The 27,249-nt window shown below is 40.8% G+C and overlaps 1 protein-coding gene across 5 annotated transcripts in view; it reads right to left on the bottom strand.

Moving 5' to 3' along the window:
* phaf1 (phagosome assembly factor 1) overlaps positions 1–26,075 on the bottom strand; it is a 66,588-nt gene extending 40,513 nt beyond the window's left edge. The window contains exons 1-4 of one of the 5 annotated variants that reach the window (XM_078400507.1): positions 25,436–26,075; positions 19,662–19,744; positions 18,733–18,798; positions 12,129–12,212 (exon numbers count right to left, since the gene is read on the bottom strand). In XM_078400507.1, the coding sequence (XP_078256633.1) occupies positions 12,129–12,212; positions 18,733–18,798; positions 19,662–19,744; positions 25,436–25,499 (297 nt within the window). In that variant the 5' untranslated portion in view covers positions 25,500–26,075. The remainder of the gene's footprint in view (positions 1–12,128; positions 12,213–18,732; positions 18,799–19,661; positions 19,745–25,435) is intronic. The other 4 variants (XM_078400505.1, XM_078400503.1, XM_078400504.1 and 1 more) reach the window with 4 other exon arrangements.
* Between the last annotated feature and the right edge of the window lie 1,174 nt (positions 26,076–27,249).

Here is a 27,249-nt window from a genome sequence, read left to right as displayed (position 1 = left end):
TTACAAATCTCAAATTGTGGAGTACAGAGGCAAATAAATAAATGATGAGTCTTTGTCCCAAACATTATGGAGGGCACTATAAAATAGACTAGAGAGTTATACATCTAGATGATTAAGTAACCAACACTTCAGTGCAGTATAGAGGATATCCCATACTATTAGAGGTGCAGTATTGGGAATTACACTTTATAATCTACCTAAGATACGATGGGATCATTTTTTGAAGAACTTAGTGCCAAGCCTAAAAATTATCATTCAATCAATATCTGCAGCAAAAAGAAAATGCAGTTATTATCACATTTCAGCCTCCAGATCCAGGTCAATATTTAGTGTTGGCTTGTGTATTCTGCTGCTTAGCAGAGGACTGTCTTAAACAAAATGTATATACTACCGATGGAAACAGTTGCCTTGTTAAATGGCTTTATTTTATGTGCAAGCTTTGACACATTGGCCAGGGCATGATGTTGGTGAGCAAAGGCCTGCTAGTGCAGAATACATAGGTAGAGTACTAGTGGGCATAGATCCGGCAAGATGATGAGCAACAGACGACATGTGATGGGTGGATCAGCACAGGAGTAGCTACTGGAGCCATGAAGTGCACAGACACATCAAGGTGATGGGAGAGTAGCAGCAAGGGGACCTTGAATGAAGAATTGAGAGGGTAGTGAGTGCAGCAGCACGGCATGTGCAGATTGCACTCATGGTAATTACTATTTAATGAGACCTGACTGGCAACATCCTGCCGGAACTGTAGACTGAAGGATTTCTTGCAGATATTGTTCCCCGCTAGCCTCTCCAAGTCCCCCAAGAGCTTGGGCATCCCTCTTTCATCACTGCAGCAACCATTCGTGGAACAGCAGCATTCTCCTGTCATTCAATCAGGAGGGGGAGGGGTGTGTGTGTGTGTGTGTGTGTGTGTGTGTGTGTGTGTGTGTGTGTGCGCGTGCGCGCGCTTTAACCACTGGCCCAGAGACGACTGATGTGAGGCCAAGTTTGGACAGCTGAGAGACCTTGCAATGGATCTATAGAATAGCAAGTACAGAGGCTGACATAGTGCTTCTTCCCAAAGGGAAACCCAACTGTTCTGCAAATCTTCCAATAGAAAGGTTGCTACTATGGAATGCTGCTTTAGTCCTGGCTAATTGGAGGATATAAATCTCTTGGCTAGGATTTTTTGTTGTTGTTTGTTTTGTTCCACCGCTTTGTCCATTTTTTTGTTATTTATCACTTCTGCCTTCACTCCATTCTGCTCTTTTCTCCCTTTTTTTCTCACCCTTTGTACTTAAAATTGTTAACAGAAGGAAATTTGAACGGCTTTTCTTTTTTTGGAGATGCTGCTTGATCTGCTCAATATTTTCAGCACATTTTCTATTCCCCTTTTAGGGTTCAAGCATCTGCTTGCAGTATGCGGTTTGCTTTTTTAAGTGCTTAGTTCTCTGGCACTTCTCTTCCACCAATGGCTGCCTGGAAAAAATTCCACTCTGACTTGCTCTTGAATGGAATTTTCAATTTTTTGTTTCCTCATTTGAATAACTGTCTGTTACAAATCCTATTCAGTCACATCTCTTGCTATTTGAAACTGTCTCCAGCTTGGGTTAATTGAATTTGGATTCCTCTTAAATCCTACCGAGTGCTGAATAAAAAGTCTTAAATTTAAACATAGCTAACTTCTTAAATATGAAAAGCATTTGGCCAAAATAAATTAGGAAATAAGAATCAACGGTTCTTATTTGAAGAATAATAAAAACATATTTATAAATATGTTTATGAAAACATAATGAATAATAAAAACATATTTCATAATTGTTAAGAAATATATATTCCACCAAGAAATATAATTTCATGGTAAAAGTGATCTATCTATGGGGAATGAAAGGAGGAGAATAGAATAATATGCAACTGAAAACGATACAGAGGATTGAGAGACACTTAGAAACCTGCAAAGGGTTCTGGTAAAATCTAATCAAGTTGCCAATGTAAAACTAAGTTGTAAAGTAGGCCATGACAAAGTCAATAAATGGAGAGACAGATTAAATGAACACGCAAAATGGTAATGTACAAAATCCAAGAGTACTTTGGTTGAAAGAATGGAAAGCAAAGTATTTGAGAAATTGCTATCCAGAGAATGAAGCTGGAAGAAGGGTCCTTCCCCAAATTGTCACCTATCCATGTTCTCCACAGGTGCTGCCTGACCCAGAGTTACTCCAACATATTGTGTCTTTTTTTTTGCTAACCAGAGAGATGTGCATCTGCTTTCATATGAAGTACAGAGAGCTAAGGTGAAGGTACATTAAGCAATTACAAAGACAAAATGGTTAATTAGTCCAAATTGCCAGGAGGCTAGAGTGATGAGAACTAAATGCCACCCAGTTCCCAGTGAAGCTATGGATTAAATGATTCTTCTTCAAATAATTCCATAGAATCCCCTGCATCTATCTAAGAGGGCACGCTTGGACTTGGTTTAAAATCAGAAATGCACCATATTGAACAGTGCAGCCCACCTTCATCAAAGCCTAGAGCTTGAACACATGTGACTTTGACCCAAGGGCCCGAAGCGAAACATTGATCCAAACTGGCAATCATTTTTCAATGCACTTGCAATTAAAACCAGAAGTGTTAGTTCTCAAAAGTGTTTATTCACAAGCATATCAGGAAACAAAGGACAAATTCATAACTTAGGAACAAAAGGAACGCTGTGAGCATTCTCTGGAAACTAAGAGCACAAGAACATCGTACTATTCTATGAAAACATGGATTGCAAGCTAATGTTTCAAATGTCTTTTGGGATGTACTTTGGCCCCAAGTGACACTTGACACCACCTCAGAATTATTAGAGTCTATTCACTGTCAAGTTAGAAAGCCAAAGACTAACACTTCTAGACCCACCTACTCTTCAAGTTGAGAACCACTGCCGAATAATGAGACGACTGACTGATCTTTTAAAAAAAATTCTGCAGAGCCTAGCAAAAGTAAATTTGAAATATTAATCCTGTAGGATCCCTAAAATGTACATTTAACAATGTCAATCAATCCAGCCTACACCAAGCAACTTTAATGAAAAGGAATAAAATTCCACTCACACCGAGAAATTCATCAACTAATCAAATAACCAATTCCATATCTTTGCCGTTTTAAAAATTACATTAGTGTACATCTCCTTTGTGACATAAGTCAACCGGTATTGAATCTGGATGGCATCTTTGTTAAATACACCAGTCACTGCCTGGTACCGTGATACATGACTAAACCTTGGAAATCTATGAGCAATATAAATACTTCAATATCTTTAGGAAAAATAACTGTAGATGCTGGTTTAAATTGAAGGTTGACACAAAATGCTGGAGTAACTCAGCGGGTCAGGCAGCATCTCTGGAGAGAAGGAATGGGTGACGTTTCCGGTCGAGACCCTTCTTCAGACTGATGTTAGGGGAGGGGGCGGAACAAAGATAGGATGTAGTCGGAGACAGGAAGACTAGTGGGAGAACTGGGAAGGGGCTAGAGAGGGAAGCAGGGACTACCTGAAGTTAGAGAAGTCAATGTTCATACCGCTGGGGTGTAAACTACCCAAGCGAAATGTGAGGTGCTGTTCCTCCAATTTGTGCTGGATCTCACTCTGACAAGGGAGGAGGCCCAGGACAGAAAGGTCAGATTGGGAATGGGAGGGGTAGTTGAAGTGCTGAACCACTGGAAAATCAGGTTGGTTGAGACGGACTGAGCGGAGGTGTACAGCGAAACGATCGTCGAGCCTGCACTAGGTCTCGCCGATGTAGAGAAGTTGACATCTAGAACAGCGGATAATTTATTTGCTCATGTTTGAGTTGATATTATGAGATTGCATTGGACTGGAACCAATACTGAAGTTTCGAGGACCACTCTCAGCCTAATTACAGCAACATCGCCGGTTGTTGAAGAGTCTTCTCTGCAACATAACAGATGAGGGATTATTTTGGTGATGATATCAGAAAAGTATGATGACTAGATAGTATTCAACTAATACGTAAGACAGCACTACCAATTTAGACGCCACTCCCCAGATGTTCACAAGAATTTTGCAAGGTCAGTAGAAGCAGGAGTGGCAGCTAAATTCAATGCATTAATTAATGATGGGTGGATTTACAGATTTATTTATTTTTTGACATGGTAGATTTTGATACAACTTCACGGTTTGCCATTGCACTTCGGATACAGCCATTGTGGGCCTATATGCACATGGACAGGGCTGTGTACTTCTTGCCTGAAGGACAACAGGGAATCACTTTGTTAATTTATACAAGTCAGTCGTTTTATGATCACAATGACAAAGACAAGAATTGCTTTAAACAGAATTTTCAGAGTTTAAATTCCACACCTAGCAGGTGGATCTTGAACTTCAATCTCCAATTGGTAGCCCACTGACCTAACCTAATGCACTGAGACCCACAATGGTAGTGTTACAAAAGTGACACAGGAGCACAAATGATTCCTAAATGGTTAATGTTCACCATTAAAATGGACACAGAATTCCAAGAATTGTTTCCAACTCAGCATCTTCTGTTCTGCCTGCCTGCCCACACTCCTTTATTGGCTGCACAACAGTATAGTTTCTGTGTTAGCCAGAACCCCCCCCCCCCCCACCTCATTATGATAAGCTCCTTCCTGATTCAGCATTGTTGAAGTTACTCAATGAGGAATGAGAGTATAAATATTTGTAAGTGGGTAGATCTCGAGCTAAAATCTGGTTCAGCATTTACAATTCTTGTCATATCCTTAAATCTCTTTAAGCACCATCACTTTTCCCCAGAACTAATTTACTGACAAGCTTCCAATTGACATTTCAATCTAGTAAAACTGAATAAAGTATATTTGGATAGTAAATATAATAGTTCATCAATGTGCAAAGTTAATGTGCCATTATGTCAGTTAGAGTGAATAGCTTTGATGTAATAGCTATTAAAGAAAAGTGGTTGCAAAGTGACCAAAGCCAAGAATTAAAGATGTCTGGGTCTTTAAGTGTATTAAGGACAAACAACATGGATATTAACTAAGGGCATTAGTGAGAAACCATTGAAATTCAGAAGAACCCGAAGTAGAATTGGTATGGATGGACACGAGATAAACAAAACATTGGTTATAAACATTGGTTTATCGACCCCTTCACATGAGGAATTTATTTGGAAATAACTAAAGAAATATGAAAAGCCTTTTGCAGATGGAATACAATAATCAAAGCATTCTAACCCACACACTGACTAACAAAACAAAATCTCCAAGCGTAGTTTGTAGGATGAATTCACATAACACATTTAGGACACATTCTGGAACAATGCATTGGAATAAACTAGAAAATGGGCTCCTAGATCTCATCTTCTGTAAAAAGATGAATTAAGTCGTAATCGCATGGAATGGGACCTTTTTAGAAATGTGTGCAGTTTGAAGGAAACACATCTCAGTCAGAAATTAAGACTTTCAATCTTGTTCACAATATATTTAAGAATAAGGGGTTGGCCATTTAGGACTGAGATGAAGAAAAACCTTTTCACCCAGAGTTGTGAATCTGTGGAATTCTCTGCCTCAGAAGTCAGTGGAGGCCAATTCACTGGATTTTTTCAAGAGGGAGTTAGATTTAGCTCTTGGGGCTAAAGGAATCAAGGGATAAGGGGAAAAAGCAGGAACAGGGTACTGATTTTAGATGATCAGCCATGATCATATTCAATGGTGGTGCTGGCACGAAGGGCCGAATGACCTACTCCGTCACCTATTTTTCTGTTTCTATATATTAATGAGTTTCTTGCTAATAGTTTCTGTAAAATAAATTCAATGCAGCATTGTGATTGAGATGATCACCTTTGGTGCTGAAGCTATTTCCTGGCATAGCACTAAGTGTTTCTATTATCAATTATCACAAAAGTTTGAATAATGCACCAGTATAAAGAAAGAAATTCACCATCTCCATACACGCAAAGTTCAGGGATGTCAGTTATCATACTGCTCAATAGTGGCAGGGGTCCTTGGTCTGCATTATTCCAAAATCAGAGCAAGTAAATTGTTAACAAAGAACAACTTCAGAGAATCAGAACAGATATTTCACAGCAATCCAGGGATTGCAGTAAAAACTTTTCTGAACAGTGTTGCTACCGAGGAGTAATAACATCTATCGTTGGAGTATTCCTTGGTTTTTAATTCTTGCTTGTGAAACAGATCAGAACAACTACAACTGGGCAGCTGTGTACAAAGCTGGTGTGAATGTGCTAGAATTCTTGCTGCTGCAGCTCTTTAGGCAAAACAGCTTAAAGGGGTTTTTGGTTTGATTCACAGTCCCTAATTGCATCGTTTCAAACCCCACAAGTGACATTGTCCTCCTCCTCACAATTTATTTTTATGTTAGTTATAATTGCTTAGTGAACTCTGCAGAAAGCAGGACTTTAAATGTCACACAAATCACTATGTAGGTTTTCCAAAATCCTACAAGTGGTCGTGTCAACAATTGGAGAAATTATAATCCTACTCCACCAATTAATAAAATAAATTAAGAATTCACATTGTGTGTTGAAAGGAACAGCAGATGCTGGTTTATACCAAAGATAGACACATTCTTAATGAGTCAGGCAGCATCTCTAGAGAAAAAGGAGTTTAAAGAAGGGTCCTGACCTGAACATCACCCATCCTTTTTCTCCAGAGATGCTGCCTGACCCGCTGACTTACTTCAGTACTTTGCATCTACCACAAGAACTTAAATGCACATATTTTGTTTTTGTTGTGCATATTTTCACATATTTTATAACCAACATTACAAGATTTCCAATCACGAATGAAAATAGCAAAAAAAAATCACCTCACTGAGCCAAAAGAAAATTCAAGTTTGAGCACAAGCAGGAAAATTAGATACTATTCAGCATGGTAAGAATATAATGGAATACTTTAAAACATTAAGGAACCAATGCTGATGTTCTGAGGGAAGTTGATAAAGATGTAAAGAGTAAACAAGAAATACAGCTACCAACTAGGACAGGAAATAATATATAGTGGCATTTAATGCAATTAGAATGGAGTATGAAAGAAGCCTTGTTGAGACATCATTTGAAGAATTGTGTGCAGTCTTGGTTTGCACCTGCAGAAGTATATTATCCTTAACATCAGCACAATTTAGCATATCACTACATTGATTCCCAAAACGAGAGTTGTCAGAGTCATAGAGCATGGATGTCATGTTACAGCTGAACAAGACATTGGTATAGATCGCATAGACAGTCAGAAATGTTTTCCTTGATAGAGCCTCTCTCTCTATCTCTCCCCCACCCAAGTCGCACTAGCTTCTAATTTTCACTCTACAAACAGCTTACAATGGCCTGTTTCCTTTATCATCGTTACTTTTTTGCATATCTTTCATTAATTAATTAATCTTTAATTAATCTTTATCTCTCCACATCACCGTCTATATCTCTCGTTTCCCTTATCACTAACCAGTCTGAAGAAGGCTCTTGCCCCGAAAAGGCACCCATTCCTTCTCTCCAGAGATGTTGCCTATCCCGCTGAATTACTCCAGCGTTTTGTGTCTATCTTCGATTTAAACCAGCATCTGCAGTCCCTTCATACACATATGAAATAAAAGGTGACTTTCAGCTCACACCATGAGTCAATCCCAATGAAGGCATTACAGTAAGCCTTGGCTTCCTTGTAAAAGAAAAAAGGGAGGTGGTCTTGTTTTCAAATGATCTTATGTAATTTCTGCTGGACATGGAATAGGATTGGAATTGGTCATAATGCCCTCCACAGTCAGATAGCTTGTCAAATCCAACATCAAGCCTACTTTCAAAGGAGAAGGTGAAGAGATAAGGTTCGGGAAGAATCATTTTCTACAATTAAGAATCAGCCATTTACTTGCATAACAGAAGGGATTGGGAAATAAACTGAATAATTTGGATTTTCTGGAGATATTGTCCAAGAATTCCATACCAGCAAAAAGGAAGTTCTGATTAGTCAAGGATCTACATGAGGAGAGCGATGGATGGTGGGTAGAAAGCATTATATTGAAAACTAAATACAATGTCATTCATCGCACAAATTTAGTGTAACATTTAACTCAAACTTTTATGGCTTTAAATTTGGTTTGTACAAGCTACAGAATTGAGAGTTTAGCTAAATTAAGTTATTCTGATGATTCTTGCCAGTGACTAATCTCAGGATAAACACAGAAGTTTTCATTCTGACTCGTGTTTCATGATTAGCTAAGGAACAAACAAAAAAAGTAGCCAAAGGGCAGATTGTGCATGCTTTAACTAGTGCACTGTTACAAAACAAACAGCTGTACAGACTGAAAAATAATATTAGCGTGTCAAAAGCAAACAGGAACCATGGTATCATAGTTAAATTAATAGATTAGAGATCTGGACGATGTAGCTAATCAGATTGAGAATCAAATAAAATTAGTAAGCATGTTAAAATTCAGTTATTTAACTGCAATACAATATTGGTGCACATTTTTCACCTGGGACATGAATATCTTTAATCATAATCATATTTTATTAGCCAAGTATGTTTTGCAACATACGAGAAATTTGATTTGCCATAGTCATACCAAAAAAAGTAACAAAACACACAAAATACATTTTAACACCACAGTGACTCCTCCACATTCCTTACTGTGATGGAAAGCGAAAAAAAGTTCAATATCTTCCCTTCTTTGTTCTCCCGTGGTCGGGGGCCTCGAGCGTTCTGTTGACGGGATGATCTTGGCTCCCGCAGCCGGTAGTCAGGCCCTCCACTTCAGGGTGATCAAACTCCCGCATCAGGGGGATCGCAGCTCCCCCCGCCATGCGATCAGACCCTGGGTCGAGGCTGGTCGAACCTCTTGCGACTTTGGAGCTTTCCGGCATCAGTCTCTACCCGAGACTGCGAGCTCCACGATGTTGAAATCCGTGGACCGGGGTTTTAGCGAATTAAGTCAGTGATCTTACATGGTCAGTTCTCTTATAAGACTTTATATTCACAGAATGTGGATGACTCAACTGGTTCACTAAATCTTGTGGTTATATTAAATTGGCTTATCAAAATACAGCAAGACTAAAAGTTGAAGACCAACTGACCGACCTAGGTTCTCGATTCAAGGATTCTGTCAACGTTCAACTTGGACTAGACACAATGCTTTGAGTAGAAGGGCAAAGGATGGGTTTTCTGTAGTGAATGACTGTGCTCCACAACATAATGCTTTCCATTATCAACAAAATCCAAGTCAGGAATAAAAGGGAAGGCTCTCCATTTGTTTAGATCAGCTCCAATTGTACTCATGAAGCTTAATACTACCAGGACAAAGTAGTCCCAGAGGCTGGATCTACTACTCCTTCCTCAACCACCTGCAGTCTGCAGCTGCAGTGTGTACTATCAACACAATGGAATGCAGAAAATTGCCAAATCTTCAACAGTCCCTCTCAAGCTTCTTTACAATCAATCAATTAATCAAGCTTCGCCCCAAAGAGTGAGGCATTAGGCATAAAGTAACACCAGTACATAAAAATCAGTCCGAAGAAGGGTTTCGACCCAAAACATCACCATTCCTTCTCTCCAGAGATGCTGCCTGACTCGCTGAGTTGCTCCAGCATTTTGTGTCTACCAGTACATAAAAGCTTCCTTCAACTAACAGCTTAATTTGAAACCCTAATCTTCCTGCTTTATTGCTGGGCCATGTACAGAGATTCTCTACTGTGCACGCACCTACACTACATCGATTGTAATCATTCAAGGCAGCAACTCATTACCACTTTAAGTAATAAATGCTGGTTTTGCCAGTGACACTGGCCATTTTTAACTATCAAAATGTGCATCAGGATTTAAGAAAATTGCCATTTTCTCTTTAAAGAAAACAAGGCCACTAATGGGAAAGTCAATACCTTTGCAAGAAAAATTAAAACATTACTAATGGGAGAAATTAACAATGTAGTTAAAACATCCACAGCAAGGCAGAGAGTGCACTGTTGTGCAATTGTTTATGTGAATGGAGGATAGAATGATACCATCGAGTGGCACCAGCAATGGCTGCCTCGCCAAGTCAGTCTGTCCCTTCGTTATCTGTTATTTTAGAGTATGTGTTAAATGTACGTTTTAGTGTTCTTTAGCTTGTTTTATGTGAGGGGTGGGAGGTTGGGGGAATTTTCTTTTAGATCTCTTACCTCGATGGAGATGCGATTTTTTTCCGTATCATATCTCCGTCCGCACTGTGGCCTAACATCGAGGAGCTGGCGGCCTCTGCTGGAGACCAACTCCGGGAGCTCCAACCCTGTGGGACTTTAACATCGTGGAGCTCGCGGTCCTTGGTTAGACCAAAGTCAGGAGCTCCAAAGTCAGGAGGAGCTTCGACCGTCCCGATGCGGGGGCATTGATCGCCGGCTGCGGGAGCTTCGATCGCCTCGACTGCGGATGGATCGACTGTCCCGACCGCGGGAGAATAAAGAGGGAAGAAGATTAGACTTTATTGCCTTCAAATCACATTGAGGAATGTGGGGAATCCGCTGTGGTGGATGTTTATGTTAACTTTTATGTAGTTGTGTGTCTTGTTGCTGCTTTTTTTTTTAGTATGTCTGTATGGTAATACGACTATCACTGTACCTTAATTGGTACAGGTGGCAATAAAAGACCTTTGAAACCTTTGAATACAGTGGTGTTCCACAGAGGTCAGTTATTAGCGACCCAGACATGGATATGGATATGCTGGGCGTAATTAAAGTTTGCAGGTGATACAAAAACTCCAATGTAGTAAAATAATGAGGATAGCAGAAGTCCTGAGAAAGACCATCCTATTTCTGTATGTTTAATAAAGGAACATCAAGTTATTTTATGTATTGTACTAATCTGTAGTCGTGCATTCTTTCTTTTCATTCTCAATTGTAGGTCTCACACGTAATCAAGACCACTGGTTCATTTATGTCCCTCAGGCAAGAAAACCTTCCATCCTGATCTGGTGAGATTTGCATACAATTCTCCAACTGTCCTCGATTCTGGGGCAATGAATGACAGCAATCCAGATAATATCATCACTGAGCTCTTATTTTTTTAAACAAACCCTTGAAACTCCGACTACAGGACTACAACCATTTTCATTCCTATTTAATAGATAAACGTTTAAAGTAAACTTAATAGAGCCATGAGAATGGACCAGCAATCTATGATTTTTTACAAATGGCTGGCATAGACAAAATGAGCCATATGTCTCCTCCTGTATTATTCTATTTGGATCATTCCATGATTACACAGCATTCATTTCTCAAATTAAAAGATATCTTGCAAGAGATTTAGTGGGATATTTGGCTTCTGACAAAGCTTAAAAGCTTCAGTTCAACTGGTTAACAGAATTTATTCCAAAAATTAACTGCTGGTCCAGGACAAATTGAAACTCAGTTTATCCAAATTTCCTTTTGAACATTATTCCTTTGGGAAGAGGAACATTTCTGAGCTAACAACATCTACAAGAGGGAAAAATTAATGCTGTTACAAGCACTCAAAATCACCATAAAAACTTAGTTTTCAGTTTCAGTTATACAACATATTAACAATGAGTAAGTAATAAGTACATAACAAACATATGATGCAACTTAAGTGTAGCATGTATTGGCACTATTAGGGATAAATCACTTACAAAATGGAGCTGGATGTACGCTGCTCAGCAATGCAGCAATTATTTTTCATTTGTATTACTGCATTACTTCTATGAAACTACATTAGTATTACTGTTGGGTGTCATTTTTGACATTAAAAATGCCAATGTGCATAGTTATAATGGAAATTGCTTCTTTAAATGCCAAATTGTAATTACAGCCTCCCTTTAGTGGTCCTGTAACAGCAACAAATTTCACCTCATTCCAGACTCGCTCTGATGCTTCAATCGACTCTTCTCTGCTTTCCAAATTGCCAGACATTTTACTATTTAATTATTTTCAATATAATGATTGACATTTATAAAGATAGGCTTTAAAATAATATAGTGCATCCATGCATTTGGATCCTATTATTTACTAAATCCTAAACTTTACTTCTTAAATGCTGTGCTATGGGAGATTGATTTGCAAAGTAAATATAAGGATCACATCAAAACATTCTAATGCTTAATTACAGATTTTTTAAAAAGTGTAATGGGGAAACAAGATTGAAGCCGAGCTGACCTTTAGTCTCTGATTATAAGCATCGAAAAGTAGTTTGATTCCGTCCTGAGTCAGATTGAGAATGAGGTCATGGCTGAGTGGGGACTGGAAAGAAAGAAGAGATACCCTGTTAAGGGACAGCAAAACATTCTGCACATCATTCACAGTACAAAATACAAAGAACTGCTAAAACCAATGTTATACAAACAACCATGTGGAATGCTAAAGAATAATTCTCATAAAAGCGTTAAACACAAAGCAACTGTTCCAGAGCACAAATCTACTGAACTACTCACTTTACTGTAAATATTCAACAATTACTGCTATGGCTATAATGGAATTACTGTTATATTTAGTCTTGGGATATGTAAACTGCAAGATTCCATTTACTTCCCATACCTGGATGTCAACAAAGGAATGGTGGGCCTTTTCCTTGAATGGAATAATCCTTGCTGCTCCCTCCGTACATTAGGGAAGGATTTCCAGGACAATAATCCAATGGTTGGAGGTGACAGCGCTTTGGGAGTGTGATTTAGAAATCACAGCTCCAATATTCCCTCCGTGACACACTGCTATTGTCTTTTGTGGTGATTGAGGTCACAGGGAAGAGAGTTAAAGCAAAAGCCAGGAATGTAAAGGTAACGTTCAGCACTGAGTCGAGCTACTGCTGCACTCTTCCAGGCAAATGAAAAGTATTCCATGACAGTCCTCACTTGAGTTTTGTAGAAGTGGAGAGGCTCATGGTTGTTTGGAAGAGATGCTCATTAAAAACAAACAGCTTCTACCCTGTTCTTATCAATGTTAATGTGGCTAATTCAGTTAACTTTATAGAAAGATATCACAAGATGATCACAGTGGACTTCACAATGGAAGTGCTTCTGAATGTATTAATACTAATGGGGAAGACGGAGGGCACAAATTGGAATCAATGTAATTTTTTAGGAGCCAGGCCAATAGTTTCACAAAAGATTTACTGATTGGACTACCCTATCTACTTGTGTTGCCACCTGTAGAGAACTATGAACTTGGATTCTGGGATCTCTCTGCAAATCAATGGTGTTAAGGGTCTTGCTATTAACTGTATACTCTCTCCTTACATTCAACCCCCCAAAGTACAACACCTTACACTTGCTCGGGTTCAACTCAATCTGTAATTTTTCTGCCCATTTCTGCAGCTGATCTATATCCCGCTATGTCTTCTGACAGCTTCCCTCACTTCCCAAAGGGCCGAGCAACAGAAGCCTTCCCAACCCCCCCCTCCCCCTCTTCAGGGCACGAAGGGTGAAGGACTGAAGAGGAGAGGGACTCCTCGTTGGCAAACCAATGAGGGGGGAGTCGAGCCACGGAGAGACGGCCAGAGCGCTGAGAACAAAGGGGGACCATCGGGATTCTAATGTGTATTTTGTAACTTTGTTGGCGCCAGATATGTGACGATTCTCTGCGTACTCTGTGTATTGTATGCAAAAACAGAATTTCACTGTACATAGGTACACGAGACAATAACGCATCAATGAATGCTGTATGCTTTGCAACTCCTCCAATTTTTGTGTCATCAGCAAACTTATTCACCAACCCATCTCGTCTATGTCAATTATATACATCACAAACAGCAGAGGTCTCGGCACTGAACCCTGCAGGACTCCACTGGTCACATACCTCCAGCCAGAATATCTTCCTTCCACCACAACTCTGTCTTCTACAATAAAGCCAGTCCAGAATACAAGTCATTGTACATCTCGTACATCTTAATCTTCTGGATCAGTCTACCATGAGGAACTTTATCAAAAGCCTTACTAAAATCCACATACACAACATACACAACATACACCACCCTTCATCAATCTCCATTGTCACCTCCACAAAAAAACAATCAAGGTAGTGAGACACGTGGGATTGCCATGTCGGCAATCCCTAACACTGGCATACTAGTCTTTGACATGGCTATCAATAAGTTATCGGGGCTTAAAGCCCGAGCAGAGAATGCGATATCTTTAAGTTGAATTAGATGTGCACTTAACATTAATAACAGACATTCCAGTGTCACGGAATTCACTGGGTTCACAAACAGATTCTTAAAATACTATTTTTCCATATTTTACTAGTCTTCGATTCCAGCAAACATTCATTCAGCAACTTTTGAGTTCTTACAATTTTCATTGACTCTTGCCAAGATTCTTTCCTTCATTTGAGAGTCCACATAGATGATTCATTGCACTTCAAGTTCCTGGGCCTGCATATCTCTGAAGATTTGTCATGGACCCAGCACATTGATGCAATCATAAATACCCATCAACATTTCTACTTCCTTAGAAGATTGAGATTCAGTATGTTGACAAATACTCTCTTGAACTTGTACAAGTGCACAGCAGAGAGCATATTGATTGGTTGTTTCGTGACCTGGTCCTTTACGGATACTGACCTCCCCACCATAGAAAACACTGACTCAAAAATACAGCCAGCATCAAAGACCCACACAACCCTGGCCATGCCTTTGTTTCAGTCCTGCCATCTGGAAAGTGGTATAGGAATAAGAAAACAATGACCTCCAGGTTCAGGAACAGCCTCTTCCCAACAACCATCAGGCTACTGAACACTACAAATACCAGCTAAACCTCGAACTACAAACTGTCTTGGTTAGGGACTTTGGGCTTTGGTTTCATTTTTCATTATTTTTTTAATTAAGTTATCTATTGAGTACTGTATTTACAAGCCTGTTATGCTGCTGGAGGAAAGATTTTCATTGTTATGTTTTCGGTACAAAACACAATTAAACACTCTTGACTGGATTAAAATAAGATTTTCTCTACCAACACAAAAGTGAGGGAGGGGTGGAGTTCATTGCCAGTAATAGTTGCAGAGCTGTTTAGTGACTGGTATTTGCACAATTGGCCAAATGGTGCATGAGCTATAAATCTGAGATTATCGGACTGAAAACTGCTATCAATGCTGCAACATGCACCAAATTTGAAACATAACGTAAACCATAAGTCTCCTAGCCCAAAAGCCAAGCTCAACTTTAGCACCATTAAATCCAGGAGCCAGATGTACAACATGCTCACTGATCCAGTAAGAAATCCAGGAGAAACTTTGTTAACAGAAATATGGAACTGGCTAGCACAAGTGTAATTGATGCAAGGCATAAATGCATTTAGATGGAAATCAAGCAAGGAAAAGGAGAAATGTATGGAGGGTTAGATAACAGAGTTAGATAAAGAGATACGAAAGGAGAAGTACAGTGCAAGATACAATTTGTACTGACTTGTATAATCAACCTACAATGGGAAAGGCATCATCTATTACCAAAACAACAATTTATATAAAGCAACTAAGAATGTTAAAAAGTTCCAAAGAGCTTCACAAGATAATCAAAGAAAATGTATCAGTTAGTCAACTGGTATAAGAAACATTAGCTTTAAGGAACATCACATAAAAAGCAGTAGCTGGCTTGTTTGGGAGGTTCAGGGACATACTTCCAGAGACAAGGGCCTAAGCAATTGAAGACAGTTGCCAATCGTGGGGCAATTAAAAAGATGGATTCTTTCGGAGTGTACTCAACCATATTCAAAATGAGGTCTGCCCAAGGTTGTACAACATTTGGAATCAAAACAAAAAAACATGTCAGGTTAGGCAGCATCTGGGAGAAGATAAACTGGATGAACGTTTCAGATGGAAACACAGTTATGTGAAAGGGTGGATATCTTGGCTGGTGAAGGGGGGGGGGGGGTCTTCAAACTGAAACATTAACACCAACTCTTTCCATAGATTGTGTCCAACATGTTGGGCGTTCCCAACGTTTGCCATTTTATTTCAAGTCTCCAGCATCTGCAGGTTTCTTTGAATGTCTATCACTGCATAACATATGGTTTGTATTCAGTGGTCATTAGCAAGATATCCTTGTAATCCATTTCCTTTAACAAGACCTTGTAGATCACTTATGAACATGCAGAAGCTCATTCATCAGCATTTCTCTTGCCAAGTCTCTGTAATTTTCTTTTCAATTATTTATTTTGAAGTTGTACAAAGTAAATTACTTTTTTCATTTTAAGGTCACTGTGAAACTATACAACGATGATAAAAAAATTACAAAATGCTGTTTATAACAGAAAAGGAGTTGTCCAGGGATGATTATGGCTCAGCCATCACATCCCCAGCCATTGTCTCCACTAGGTATTGCAAAGAAAGGATATTCAGACAGTTTTAAAAGAAAACTGGCAGGCTTTGAACAGTTCCTCAACACGAAAAATGACAGAAAATAGAAGACAATTGTGTGTTTGAATGACATCTAATACATAGTAAAAACTGAATAGAAAAACAAGAGTCATGAGTGTTTAATTTCCATATGCACTGGGAACAGAACAATATGCACTGGGAACAATGCTAAAGGTTTACAGGCCCATTAAAGCAATAACATAACAAATAAAAAATACAATAATCAATAATATAATAAAATATCAGTATTTCACAGTAACCATAACAGTTCAAACCAATGGAGAGAGGGAAAGCAAGGGCTACTTAAAGTTAGAGAAGTCAATGTTCATACCGCTGGCATGTAAGCTGCCCAAGCAAAATATGAGGTGCTGTTAACTCTGCCAATGGAGGAGGCCCAGAACAGAAAGGTCAGTGTGGGAATGGGAGGTGGAGTTAAAGTGTTGAGCAACTGGGAGATCAGGTAGGTTTAGGTGGACTGAGCGGAGGTGTTCAGCAAAACAATCTCTGAGCCTACGCTTGGTCTCGCGACTTCTCTAACTTCAAGTAGCCCTTGCTTTCCCTCTCTCTCCATCCCCTCCCTCTTCCCAGTTCTCTAACCAGTCTTACTGTCTCCGACTACATTTTATCTGTTTGCTTTGTTATTACCTTTTCCCAACTAACAATGATCTATTCTACATTTTCCTTGATCTGCATTCCCTTTGTCCTGTTTTCACACTTTACACTTCCTTATCTATGTACCACTTCCCTGACATCAGTCTAACGAAGGGTCTCGACCCAAAACGTCACCCCTTCCTTTTCTGGTAAGTTGCTCCAGCATTTTGTGTCTATCTTCGATTTAAACTAGCATCTGCAGTTCCTTCCTACAGATCTTCAGATATGCTTGCCCAGGAACTTAATGCTGGTGACTCTCTCCCCACTGCCCAGTCGATGAAGACAGGTTCATGGATCCCCGGCTTGCCCCCACTGACATCAACAAACTGATCCTTGGTCTTTCTAACGTAGAGCAAGATTGTTCTGGCAGCATTCAGCATTTATCACCCTCCTGTACTCTGACTCATCATTATCTGTTATTAGTCCAACAATGGTGATGTCAGTGAAAATAAAGATGATATTGAAGGCGAGTCTGGTTACACAGTTGTAGTGTAGAGAGAGTCGAATGAGTGGGATGAGTACACAGGCTTGAAGTGTCCTGGTGTCAATGGTCAGAGAAATAAGTGTTATTGTCAATTTATACTGACTGTGGTCTGCCAATGACGAAGTCGAGGTTCCAACTGCACAGGGATAGGCAGAAACCCAGTTCCGAGTTTGCTTACAAGTTTAGAGGTTTATGGCGTTGAATGCAGAGCTGTAGTTGATGAACAGCAGCAGCCTGACGTACCTGTTCTAATTGTTCAAGTGGTCCAGTACAGAGTAGAGACTCAGTGATAGTGAGATTGCTTCCCTGTTGATTTGTGGCAGCAAATTGTAGTAGGTCCAGGTCATTACAAAGATAGGAGTTGATATGCATCATTACCAACCTCTCAAAACACAAACACAATGGGCACGAGGGCTACTGGTTGGTAGTCATTAAGGCACCTTGCTCTTCTTGGGCACCGATATTAAGGATGTCTTTTTAATCCAGATGGGACCTCAGACCATAGTAGAGAGAGGTTGACAATGTCCACAAAAACTCAAGCCAGTTAATCAACATGGGTTTTAAGAATACATCCAGGTACATGAAAGCCAGAAGCTTTCAGATGGTTCACCGCTGTGATCTTCTGATATCAGCTTCTGTACTTGAGATTAGAGTGTTGTTGGAGGCTGTCAGTGCCTGAGAAGATACATCAATGTTCTCCCTTTCAAAGAGAGCACAGAAAGCATTGAGCACATCCAGGCATGATGTTTCACTGCCACTTGAGCTACTCGGCTTCGCCATATGACAATAGACAATAGGTGCAGGAGGAGGCCATTCAGCCCTTCGAGCCAGCACCGCCATTCAATGTGATCATGGCTGATGGTTAATGGTGTGCAAACTCTGTCACAGCTAACAATTGTTAACAATCCACAGTTCTTGGTATGAAGGGTCAGTTTTGAAGTAACAAACTACTTTGTCAGATGTTAGGCCTCATTATTCTCAACATTTTTAATATTAATTCATGCAACTCAACAAGTGTAAACTTTAGAAGAGTGCAACGGAAGACCTACTGGGCTGTTCGCCAGCACATTAAACATTTTTTAGCTTGGATCTCCTGGAGGCAAGCCAACAAAACAACTTGTGACGCATTTTCCTTAAGCTGAGTACAAAAACATAGAAATCCTGAACTAATGATAAAAATCAATCTTTTAAATACATGATGCAGCCTTTTTTCTCCTCTTCTAATAAACAATTTCATTAGCAAAACATTTTGAGGTCCACTAAATCCTCCTAACCTCTTACCTCAGACAAAAGCCAAGCAGCTTCATTAAAGTTTCCTTTATCTTCCAATTCATTCCAAACTGATCTCTATACAAGATAGACACAAAAAGTTGGAGTAACTCAACAGGACAGGCAACATCTCTGGAGAGAAGGAATGGGTGACGTTTTGGGTCGAGACCCTTTTTCAGACAAGTTGGGCAACCGTCTTCCTCCCATAGAATTCACTGATCGGTGCGAAAATAGTTCGGGGTTTGGCATTTCATCCCATCAAGTGGCTGGACCTGTGCCCACCAAAATAACCCACAAGTACAACTATTTATAGGGGAGGTCACCACAGCTGCTTTAGGAGGATGAAGGGGCATTAACAGAAATTTCCATTAAAAAAAAAAAGAAATACAGCATGAAAACAGGCCTTCAGCCCACCAGGTCCATGCTGACCATTAATCACCTGTGCAGACTAGTTCTGTTATTCCACTTTCTCAGCCATTCCCAACACACTAAAGGGTAATTTACCTACAAACTTGCACATTTTTGGGATGTGGGAGGAAACCAGATCACTAGGAGCGAAAAAAAACACTGTCACAGGGAGAATATGCAAACTCCTTACAGGCATGAGGCAGTAGCTCTGCCAGCTGCGCCACCTGAATTATATCAGTTGTGAAATCAAGTGCAATAAAGAACTAATTACATGGGTCGACATGTCACAAATGGTTTCCAGGCATCTGATAGACAGTGCATACTGATATTCCAGGGCCAATGAAGCATGTACCTTCGGTCAAAGAACCTGGCCAGTGATTCAAGCTAGCAATCAATATTAAAGGTTAAATATTGCATGACTGTTTTTATTTTTATCAGTTATAATGCATCCTGAACTGAACTTTAAAGTAATACAAAAACTGATATCAGACAAATGTGAGTCGCATGGCACATGTAAAGAATGTCTCACTCACGTGCTCGCTATAGAGAACTTGTACATTTTTGATGATGCGACAGTGCTTTTGGAGAATAGCAACACCCTGAGCCAATGGCATTCCTGAAATAGACATAAAATGTGAAGGAATTAGTATGTAACCAGGTCTGAATATTTAGGCATGTAGAATTTTTTAATTAATCTTTCAGTACATTAGCATTGCTAACAAGGCAAAAAGGCAATTATCTACCCTGAACTTGCCTTGAGAGTTGGCGGCGGGCTACATTCTTGAATGACTGTGGTCTTACTAATAAATAAATGATTACTGTGGTGTTGGGTGAACAGTTCTGGAATTCAGGCCCAATGACAATGAAGGAACAAGGTCAATTTTCCAAGTCAAGATTGTGAGTGACTTGGAGGCTGGTCTAGAGGTGTAGTGTTCTCATGTGCCCGATTTTGTACTTTGACCCAAAAACATGGCCTTGGTCTTGCTTCGTACAAGTGTTGTGCGTGCTGCTCATGCAAGTATCAGTGAACATCCCTACCTCTGTCAAATGATGGAAGGAAGATTACTGACATGGAGCTGAAGGTGGTTAGGCCTAGAAGCCACCGTACAGACTCTGTCTGTGATGTGCTGAGATTAGAATTATTGAAATCTAACAACCATTGTATGATTTGCAACACCAACCTTTGCATGGTAATAAGCAGACTGACTTCAGTTTGGCAGGGCTTTTCACAACCACAGATGTTACACAGAAAAGCTTTTGTTTGTGTGCTATTCAATTAAGTCAGATCATACCATACATGCACACAATCAAGCATACACAATCTCATGGGTTGCCATACTAAGTACAACAGGTTGTGCAAAGAAAAAATACCAAAGCGAGAATATAGTTTTAAAACAGTGTAGAGATACGGTCACAGAGAAAATGTCTAAATCTGCAATGAAGGTAGGTTAGAAAATTGGGACTGACCCCAATTTATGGAAGGACCATTCAGTAATCTAGGAACCATGGAGAAGATGGACACAAAATGCTGGAGTAACTCAGCTAGCCAGACAGCATCTCTGGAGAAAAGGAATAGGTGATGTTTCAGGTCGAGACCCTTCTCCAGACTGAGAGTTAGGGAAAAGGGAAACGAGAGATACAGACCGTGATGTAGAGAGATATAGAACAAATTAACGAAAGATATGCAAAAAAGTAACAATGATAAAGGAAACAGGCCATTGTTAGCTGCATGCTAGGTAAAAATGAGTTAGACAATGAGACTCAACAAGATGACTTTGAAGCTAGAACGAGTGGGGGAGGGATGGAGAGAGAGGGGATGCAAGGGTTACCTGAAGTTAGAGAAATCAATATTCATTACTCGAGTATGAAACAAAGTCTGAAGATGAGTCTCGACCTGAAACGTCACCCATTCCTTCTCTCCAGAGATGCTGCCTGTCCCGCTGAGTTACTCCAGCATTTTGTGCCTGGCTTGTCAATATTCATACCACTGAGTTGTAAGCTGCCCAAGAGAAATTAGGAGGTGCTGTTCCTCCAATTTGCATGCTGTCCTGGACCTTCTCTATTGCCAAAGTGAGGCCACACACAAACTGGAGGAACATCACCTTGTATTCCACTTGGTTAGTTTACAACTTAACAGTATGAACATTGTAAAATTAGACCAAGCGCAAGTCTTCAGCGAAAAAGTTGCTTAATCTACGCTTTGTCTCGCCAATGTAAAGGAGGCCACAACAGAAGCACCAAATGCAGTAGATGAGGTTAGAAGAGATGCATGTGACTGTCTGTCTCACATGGAAGGACTCTTGGGATCCATGGATAGAAGCAAGGGTGGGGGTAGAGTGACAGGTATTACATCTCCTGCGGTTACGAGAAAGTACCTGGGGGTGGGGGGGACAGTTTGGGTGGGAAGCAATCAGTGAACCAAGGAACTGCGGAGGGAGCAGTCTTTGTAGAAAGCGAAGGGGGGGGGGGGGTTGCTGGGAAGATGTGATTGATGGTGGGATCACACTGAATGTGGCGGAGATGCTGGAGAATGATACGTTGGACACAAAAGCTGGTGCAGAGATAGGTAAGGACCCTGGGAACTCTATCTTTGTTCTGCCTGTGAAAAGGGGGTACCAGAGCTGAACAATGGGACACAGAGGAGACATGAATGAGAAATCTATCGATGGCAGCAGGGGAGAAACCACATTTACAAAAGAGAGAGGACATCTCTGATATCCTAGAATGGAAAGACTTATCTTGGAAACTTGAAGGCAGGGTGTCTTTAAAAGAGGCAGGGTGGGAGTAGGTGTAATCCAGATAACTGTGGGAATCAGCGGGTTTATAGTGGATGTCAGTGAATAGTCTGATCCCTGTGAGAATCAAGAAAGGGGAGAGGGGTGTCAGAAATAGTCCAAGTAAATTTGAGGGCGGGGTGGATGTTAGTGGTATTCCTCCAGTGCGTATGTGGCCTCACTTTTGCAATGAAGGCAACCCAGGACAAAAAGGTCAGTATGGAAACCCTCAAGATTTCACAAGAACAAAAAAAATTAAGCAACATTAGGAGGTGAGGTTGAGTGACCAAACGGTTGGTTAAAGTGGTAGGCTTTACGTGAAGCAGCCTACAAGAGAGATTTAAGGAGAGAATTTCTGCTGAATACACAATGTTTTACCACCAACTATAAGCGCACTGCAAATGCAAAGCAAAGGATAAATCAAGATTTGAGGTCCTATGTTAACAAGGGTTTGCCAGATACACCAATGAAAACAATGTGGGGCAAGAATGTAGATGTTGAACACAAAATACTCCAGCATTTTGTGATACCTTCGATTTGTACCAGCATCTGCAGTTATTTTCCTAGATTTTAAACAAATCCTTCTTGTTACAATGTCATTGAACTCCAAAGAGAGAAATTAAATCTTTAAAAAAAAACATTTTTAACTTAGCAAAGAGCTGAAATAGTTCACTAGAGTAAAGAAATGAACAGATATGTATCAATTTATGCCACACCACAGTCCCAGCCAGCTTGCTTAACATCTATGCTGGGGGAAAGTGTGTATGTGGCACTTTTATTTTCATCTCAAGACCACACGTTGTGAATATAGCAAAGTACTTCAACATATCACACGAACAATGCCAAACAAAAAATATTTAACCTCATTAGATGACCAAAAGATTGGTTAAAGTAATAAGCTTTTTTGAAGCATCTTTGAAAAAGAGATTTATGGAAATAATTTCAGTTTATATACTGTAGAGCTGATGGTGCATTGCCAATAGCTGAACAGTGAAAGATGTGTGCACCAGGACTTGTGGACAGATAACATTTAAACAGGAGGAAGATATTCAATACACTGAGCTTGTTCTGCCAATCAATGAGAACATAACTCATTCTGTGACCCGTGTTCATATTCTTAACTAAAACCTATTGATTTGGGGATCAGTAACAAACATAATCTATCATTCTTAGATTTAAAATGAATAATTGACTCAGAATCTGTTTACCTCCTGCATGGAGGTGTGTGCTCTAGCTCCATTCCTGAATGCCTCATTTGCTTTGACCAGTACATGGACCTTGGATACCTTTGCAAGTTTAGTTAATCTGGCAATTCTATGGGCTTAAAACTACACTGAAGGATAATTTGAAACGGCTGCAACAAGTATCATCTCAGCAAATACTCTGTCATATTAAATTCTCTGATGCACCACAAATTCGTAAGAGGATCCACTTACGAGGTCAACACAGTTTTTGATACCACAAATAATTACACAACACATACATTTCAGTTTCCTCACATGTCCTAATACCTAATTTCTGAAGGGCAAATATATTTATTTGAGAAATTGAAGTAATAAAAGAAAAAATGGTGATAAAGATGCCTCATTAAAGTGAATTACACTAGACCATGACGCTATGACATCAGCCCTGCACAAGTGGAGTGATTTAAGATAATCCTAGCACAATTGCAGACTATGATACAGTGCCCTCCATTATGTTTGGGACAAAGACCCATCATTTATTTATTTGCCTCTGTGCTCCACAATTTGAGATTTGTAATAGAAAAAAAATCACATGTGGTTAAAGTGCACATTTTAAAGCATTGTACATTCAACTAACAATGTTGAATGATTGGTAATTGCCAGTAAACTTCCTAAAGTCACAGGATTTACACGACATTAACCAACATGATATGTAGTGCTCTCTTGGATAGAGAATAAGAAACACTTGTTTGAAGGATAAATGCAAGATAACTGTACCTGCACATAGCCCAGATGAGTCTCCTGCAACATAACCTATTGCCCAAGTAAATGCAATGCAATTTATTGTGCTGTAATTGTATCGTAATTTATTTATTAGCCAAGTATGTAAAAACATACAAGGAATTTGATTTGCCATACAGTCATACCAAAAAAGCAACAAGACACACAACTACATACCAGTCATACCAAAAAAGTACAAGACACACGACACACAAAAATTAACATATACATCCACCATAGTGCACTGAAGGCAATAATGTATTATCTTCTTCCCTCGATAATAACTACCTCTTTAATCTATTTTTAATTTAAAACAAGCAATCAAAGGCTCTTGAAAAGAACTATCAACATTTGACACTGGAGATTTTAAGGCAGATGATTAAAAGCTCAAGAACTGAATTTTAAGGAACATGTTGAAGAGAGGTGCACAGACATATAACAGAATTTCACATCTTGGGCCTGCCCAGCTGGACAATGAAAAAACAATTATGCACTTTCATCAGATTCCCTTGCAATGGTGGATTCACATCATAATTAAACCAACAAGAAGTTCAGCATCATAGCAACCAAGAAACAAAGTAGGAGACAACCCTTGAGAACAAGTCCCTCTCGCACCTCAACGTATCTGCTCCACCACCCAATCCACCTCACTTGTATTCTTGTCATGAGCCTGCCCCTTATCCTCTGCCATAGCAAACTCCCGCACCACATCTGGGCTATCCCCCGTAACCTCTGATTCCACCTGGGCATGACATGATGCAGACTTCCCTCCCCATTCTCACCACCTCAATTTACACAAACCCCATTCCATCACCTTTTCAACAAACCTGACCCTCAATTCTACTCTGGTCTCGACTTATGTCACACAAATCTTGTTACCCCTCATCATGGTCACCTCCATCGCATACCATCCCCATTACAGCCCCTTCAACAGCATACCCATTTTCACTCCAACTCCCATTACACATAACAAGATAATCTATCTTCTTTCTCACCCCCATTCCACATCACCTGCCACATTTCCCTCCATGAAATAATCTATCCACAGGACATCCCAATCCTTTCTTCCCCGCTTATCCCCTATCACTACAAACCCTAGTTCTTTCAACACATTGCACCCACACTAGAGTACACCCACACTAGAGGCCTTTTCTTCCCCCTCCCCCCTCACAATATTCCCCACTACCATTACCCCATTGAGGGTTACATCATTTCCATTTCCCCCTGGCCACCCCTCTCCACCTCATATCCTCTGTTAGCACATATCACAGTCCCCCCTCCCCCACACACACCAGGTCCCTCCATCTTGACACACGCAACCCATATTATAGCTTACCCATACAGCCCACAGCTTCGCTTTTCCCCCACTGACAGCCCACGTACTGTCCCACCCGTCCTCCTTGTAGCTGTATTCATTCCTCCCATGATTACATTCTCTACACGTCTCCAATATCCTCCTCATCTCAAACGTTTCTTCCATCAACTTATTATTCCGTGAACTTCAATGGCACGGATACTCTTTGTGTGCGAAATTCCTTAAAAAGATAGGTTAACCTCGCTTGAATTTACCTAAAGCGAATTCCCATCGTTCGTTCCCCAAAGACCGCTCGGGCACCACTTCCAGATCGAGCATTGGCCCGGCTACGGGAGAGGTGACGGGTGGATCCGGAAACCGTTTCGCCAGGCCGGTGCGCGTTGTTGACCGAGCCGTCTGCCGCTGGCTCCGGGAAAAGGCCGGGGGGGAGGGGGGGATGGGGAGGGGGAGGGGGGGTCTGCGGGGTACCGGGGGTAGGAGCCCTGCAACTGGTGCCCCGGGGAATACCGGCCGGGTGCTGATCGCCGCGGCTGTAAAAAGCCGGGTGCCACGGCTTCCGCGCTTTAAGATGGCGAGAAGATGCTGCTGTGCCTGAATGAGGAGAGGCAGGTGCGGCGGCCGCCGGCGACCGGGAGCCGATGTGTTTCAGCCTGAGGACGGTTGGGCTTGGGCTTGGTCTCAAACCCGAACAATAACAGCCGCCGCTTCCATCGCCATCAGCTGATCATACAATACCACTTCCGTCCCAAGCGCTTCCGGGTTGCGCTGCCCCACGTTTGCGGCAGTCAGGACGACGACGACGACGACGTTTGGCGGTCGCTCTCCGCCGTCGCACGCTGGCGGTGGGGCCGCTGATCGGGAGGGAGACAGACATTCTCCATCTCCCCAGAGCGGCGGGAGCTCAACCTCCACCCGGGTCACATGTCCGGCCTGGACTGTCTGAGGCGCTCTCTCCCAATCACGTGCCTGGCCTGGCCAGGACTGGGGCGCCTTCCTTGCTGTTTCCCTGGTCATTGCCCCCTCGAGAATGCAAGTATGTCCTGTTGTTTTTCTTTGCCGGTGCTACTACAATGGTCATGCCCATTAGGAACAGGCCTCTTGGTGCATGGCCACTGCTTCACCATTCATGTGTTCCTGGCTGACTTGAATTCTTTATTCCACTCTACCCCTGTCACCCACCTCTCGCCTGTCAACCTCTGCCTTAAGAATGTTCAAATACTTCGTTTCTGTTTTCTACCGCCAACAGCTGGGCTATCGCGTGCAGGTTTCGCTCGCGTGGGTTCTGGTTACAAAAAGGTTATTTAGATTTTTATGTGGGCAAGTTTGGTGAGATGATCCATGTCCAAGTTGTCGAGCTGTGACTTGAAGACAATGCCATTTATTTCTCAAGCAACACCTGGCCACATTCGACCACCCATAATGAAATAGTTCCTAGGTCATGATGATCTATCTAAAAAAGATAATACAATCATCTGCGTTAAATGGGTGATTTGATTCTAGATTCTCCCCAAAACTTCCTCTCTGATTCCTCCCTGTTAAACATTTGTTGATGTTATATTTTCATTCGTTCCTTTTCTATCTTCCACACTCCAGAATATCCAAGCACATTCTGTCCAACCTTTCCTCATTTGACAACCTGCCCATTCTAAGTATAAGCTTATTTCCAATGTTTACTTCCCTAAATAAGGAAATTAACTACTTCACGTATACAACTGATGCTTTCCCTGCTTTTGTACTCTATTCCCTTGCCATCATTCAACTGAGTTTAATTCTGTGCTTGCCTAATGTGGCCAGGTGTTGCTTTAGAAATAAACAGCATTGCCTTTCAAACAAGCAGCATTGAGTTTCCAAACATGGCAAGTAGGCAAGCCTGAATGTTTACCAGCGTGGTTTTGTAATTGAATAGCACTCGGGACATGACGTTTCTAAAATTGTGATGGTGTAGGCTTTACATAGACCCAGTCACTTCATAAAACCACTTCTACAACCATTTTATCCTTATGAAGTCAGTTATTGCCAACAAAAATAAACAACCTGTGAGTATTCCAAGCCTTAAAATAAAATCTCA

Source organism: Rhinoraja longicauda, chromosome 6 (assembly GCF_053455715.1).
Source record: "Rhinoraja longicauda isolate Sanriku21f chromosome 6, sRhiLon1.1, whole genome shotgun sequence".
Taxonomy (NCBI): domain Eukaryota; kingdom Metazoa; phylum Chordata; class Chondrichthyes; order Rajiformes; family Arhynchobatidae; genus Rhinoraja; species Rhinoraja longicauda.
Note: the sequence above shows the minus strand (reverse complement) of the source record. Positions and strands in the feature narration are given on the sequence as shown.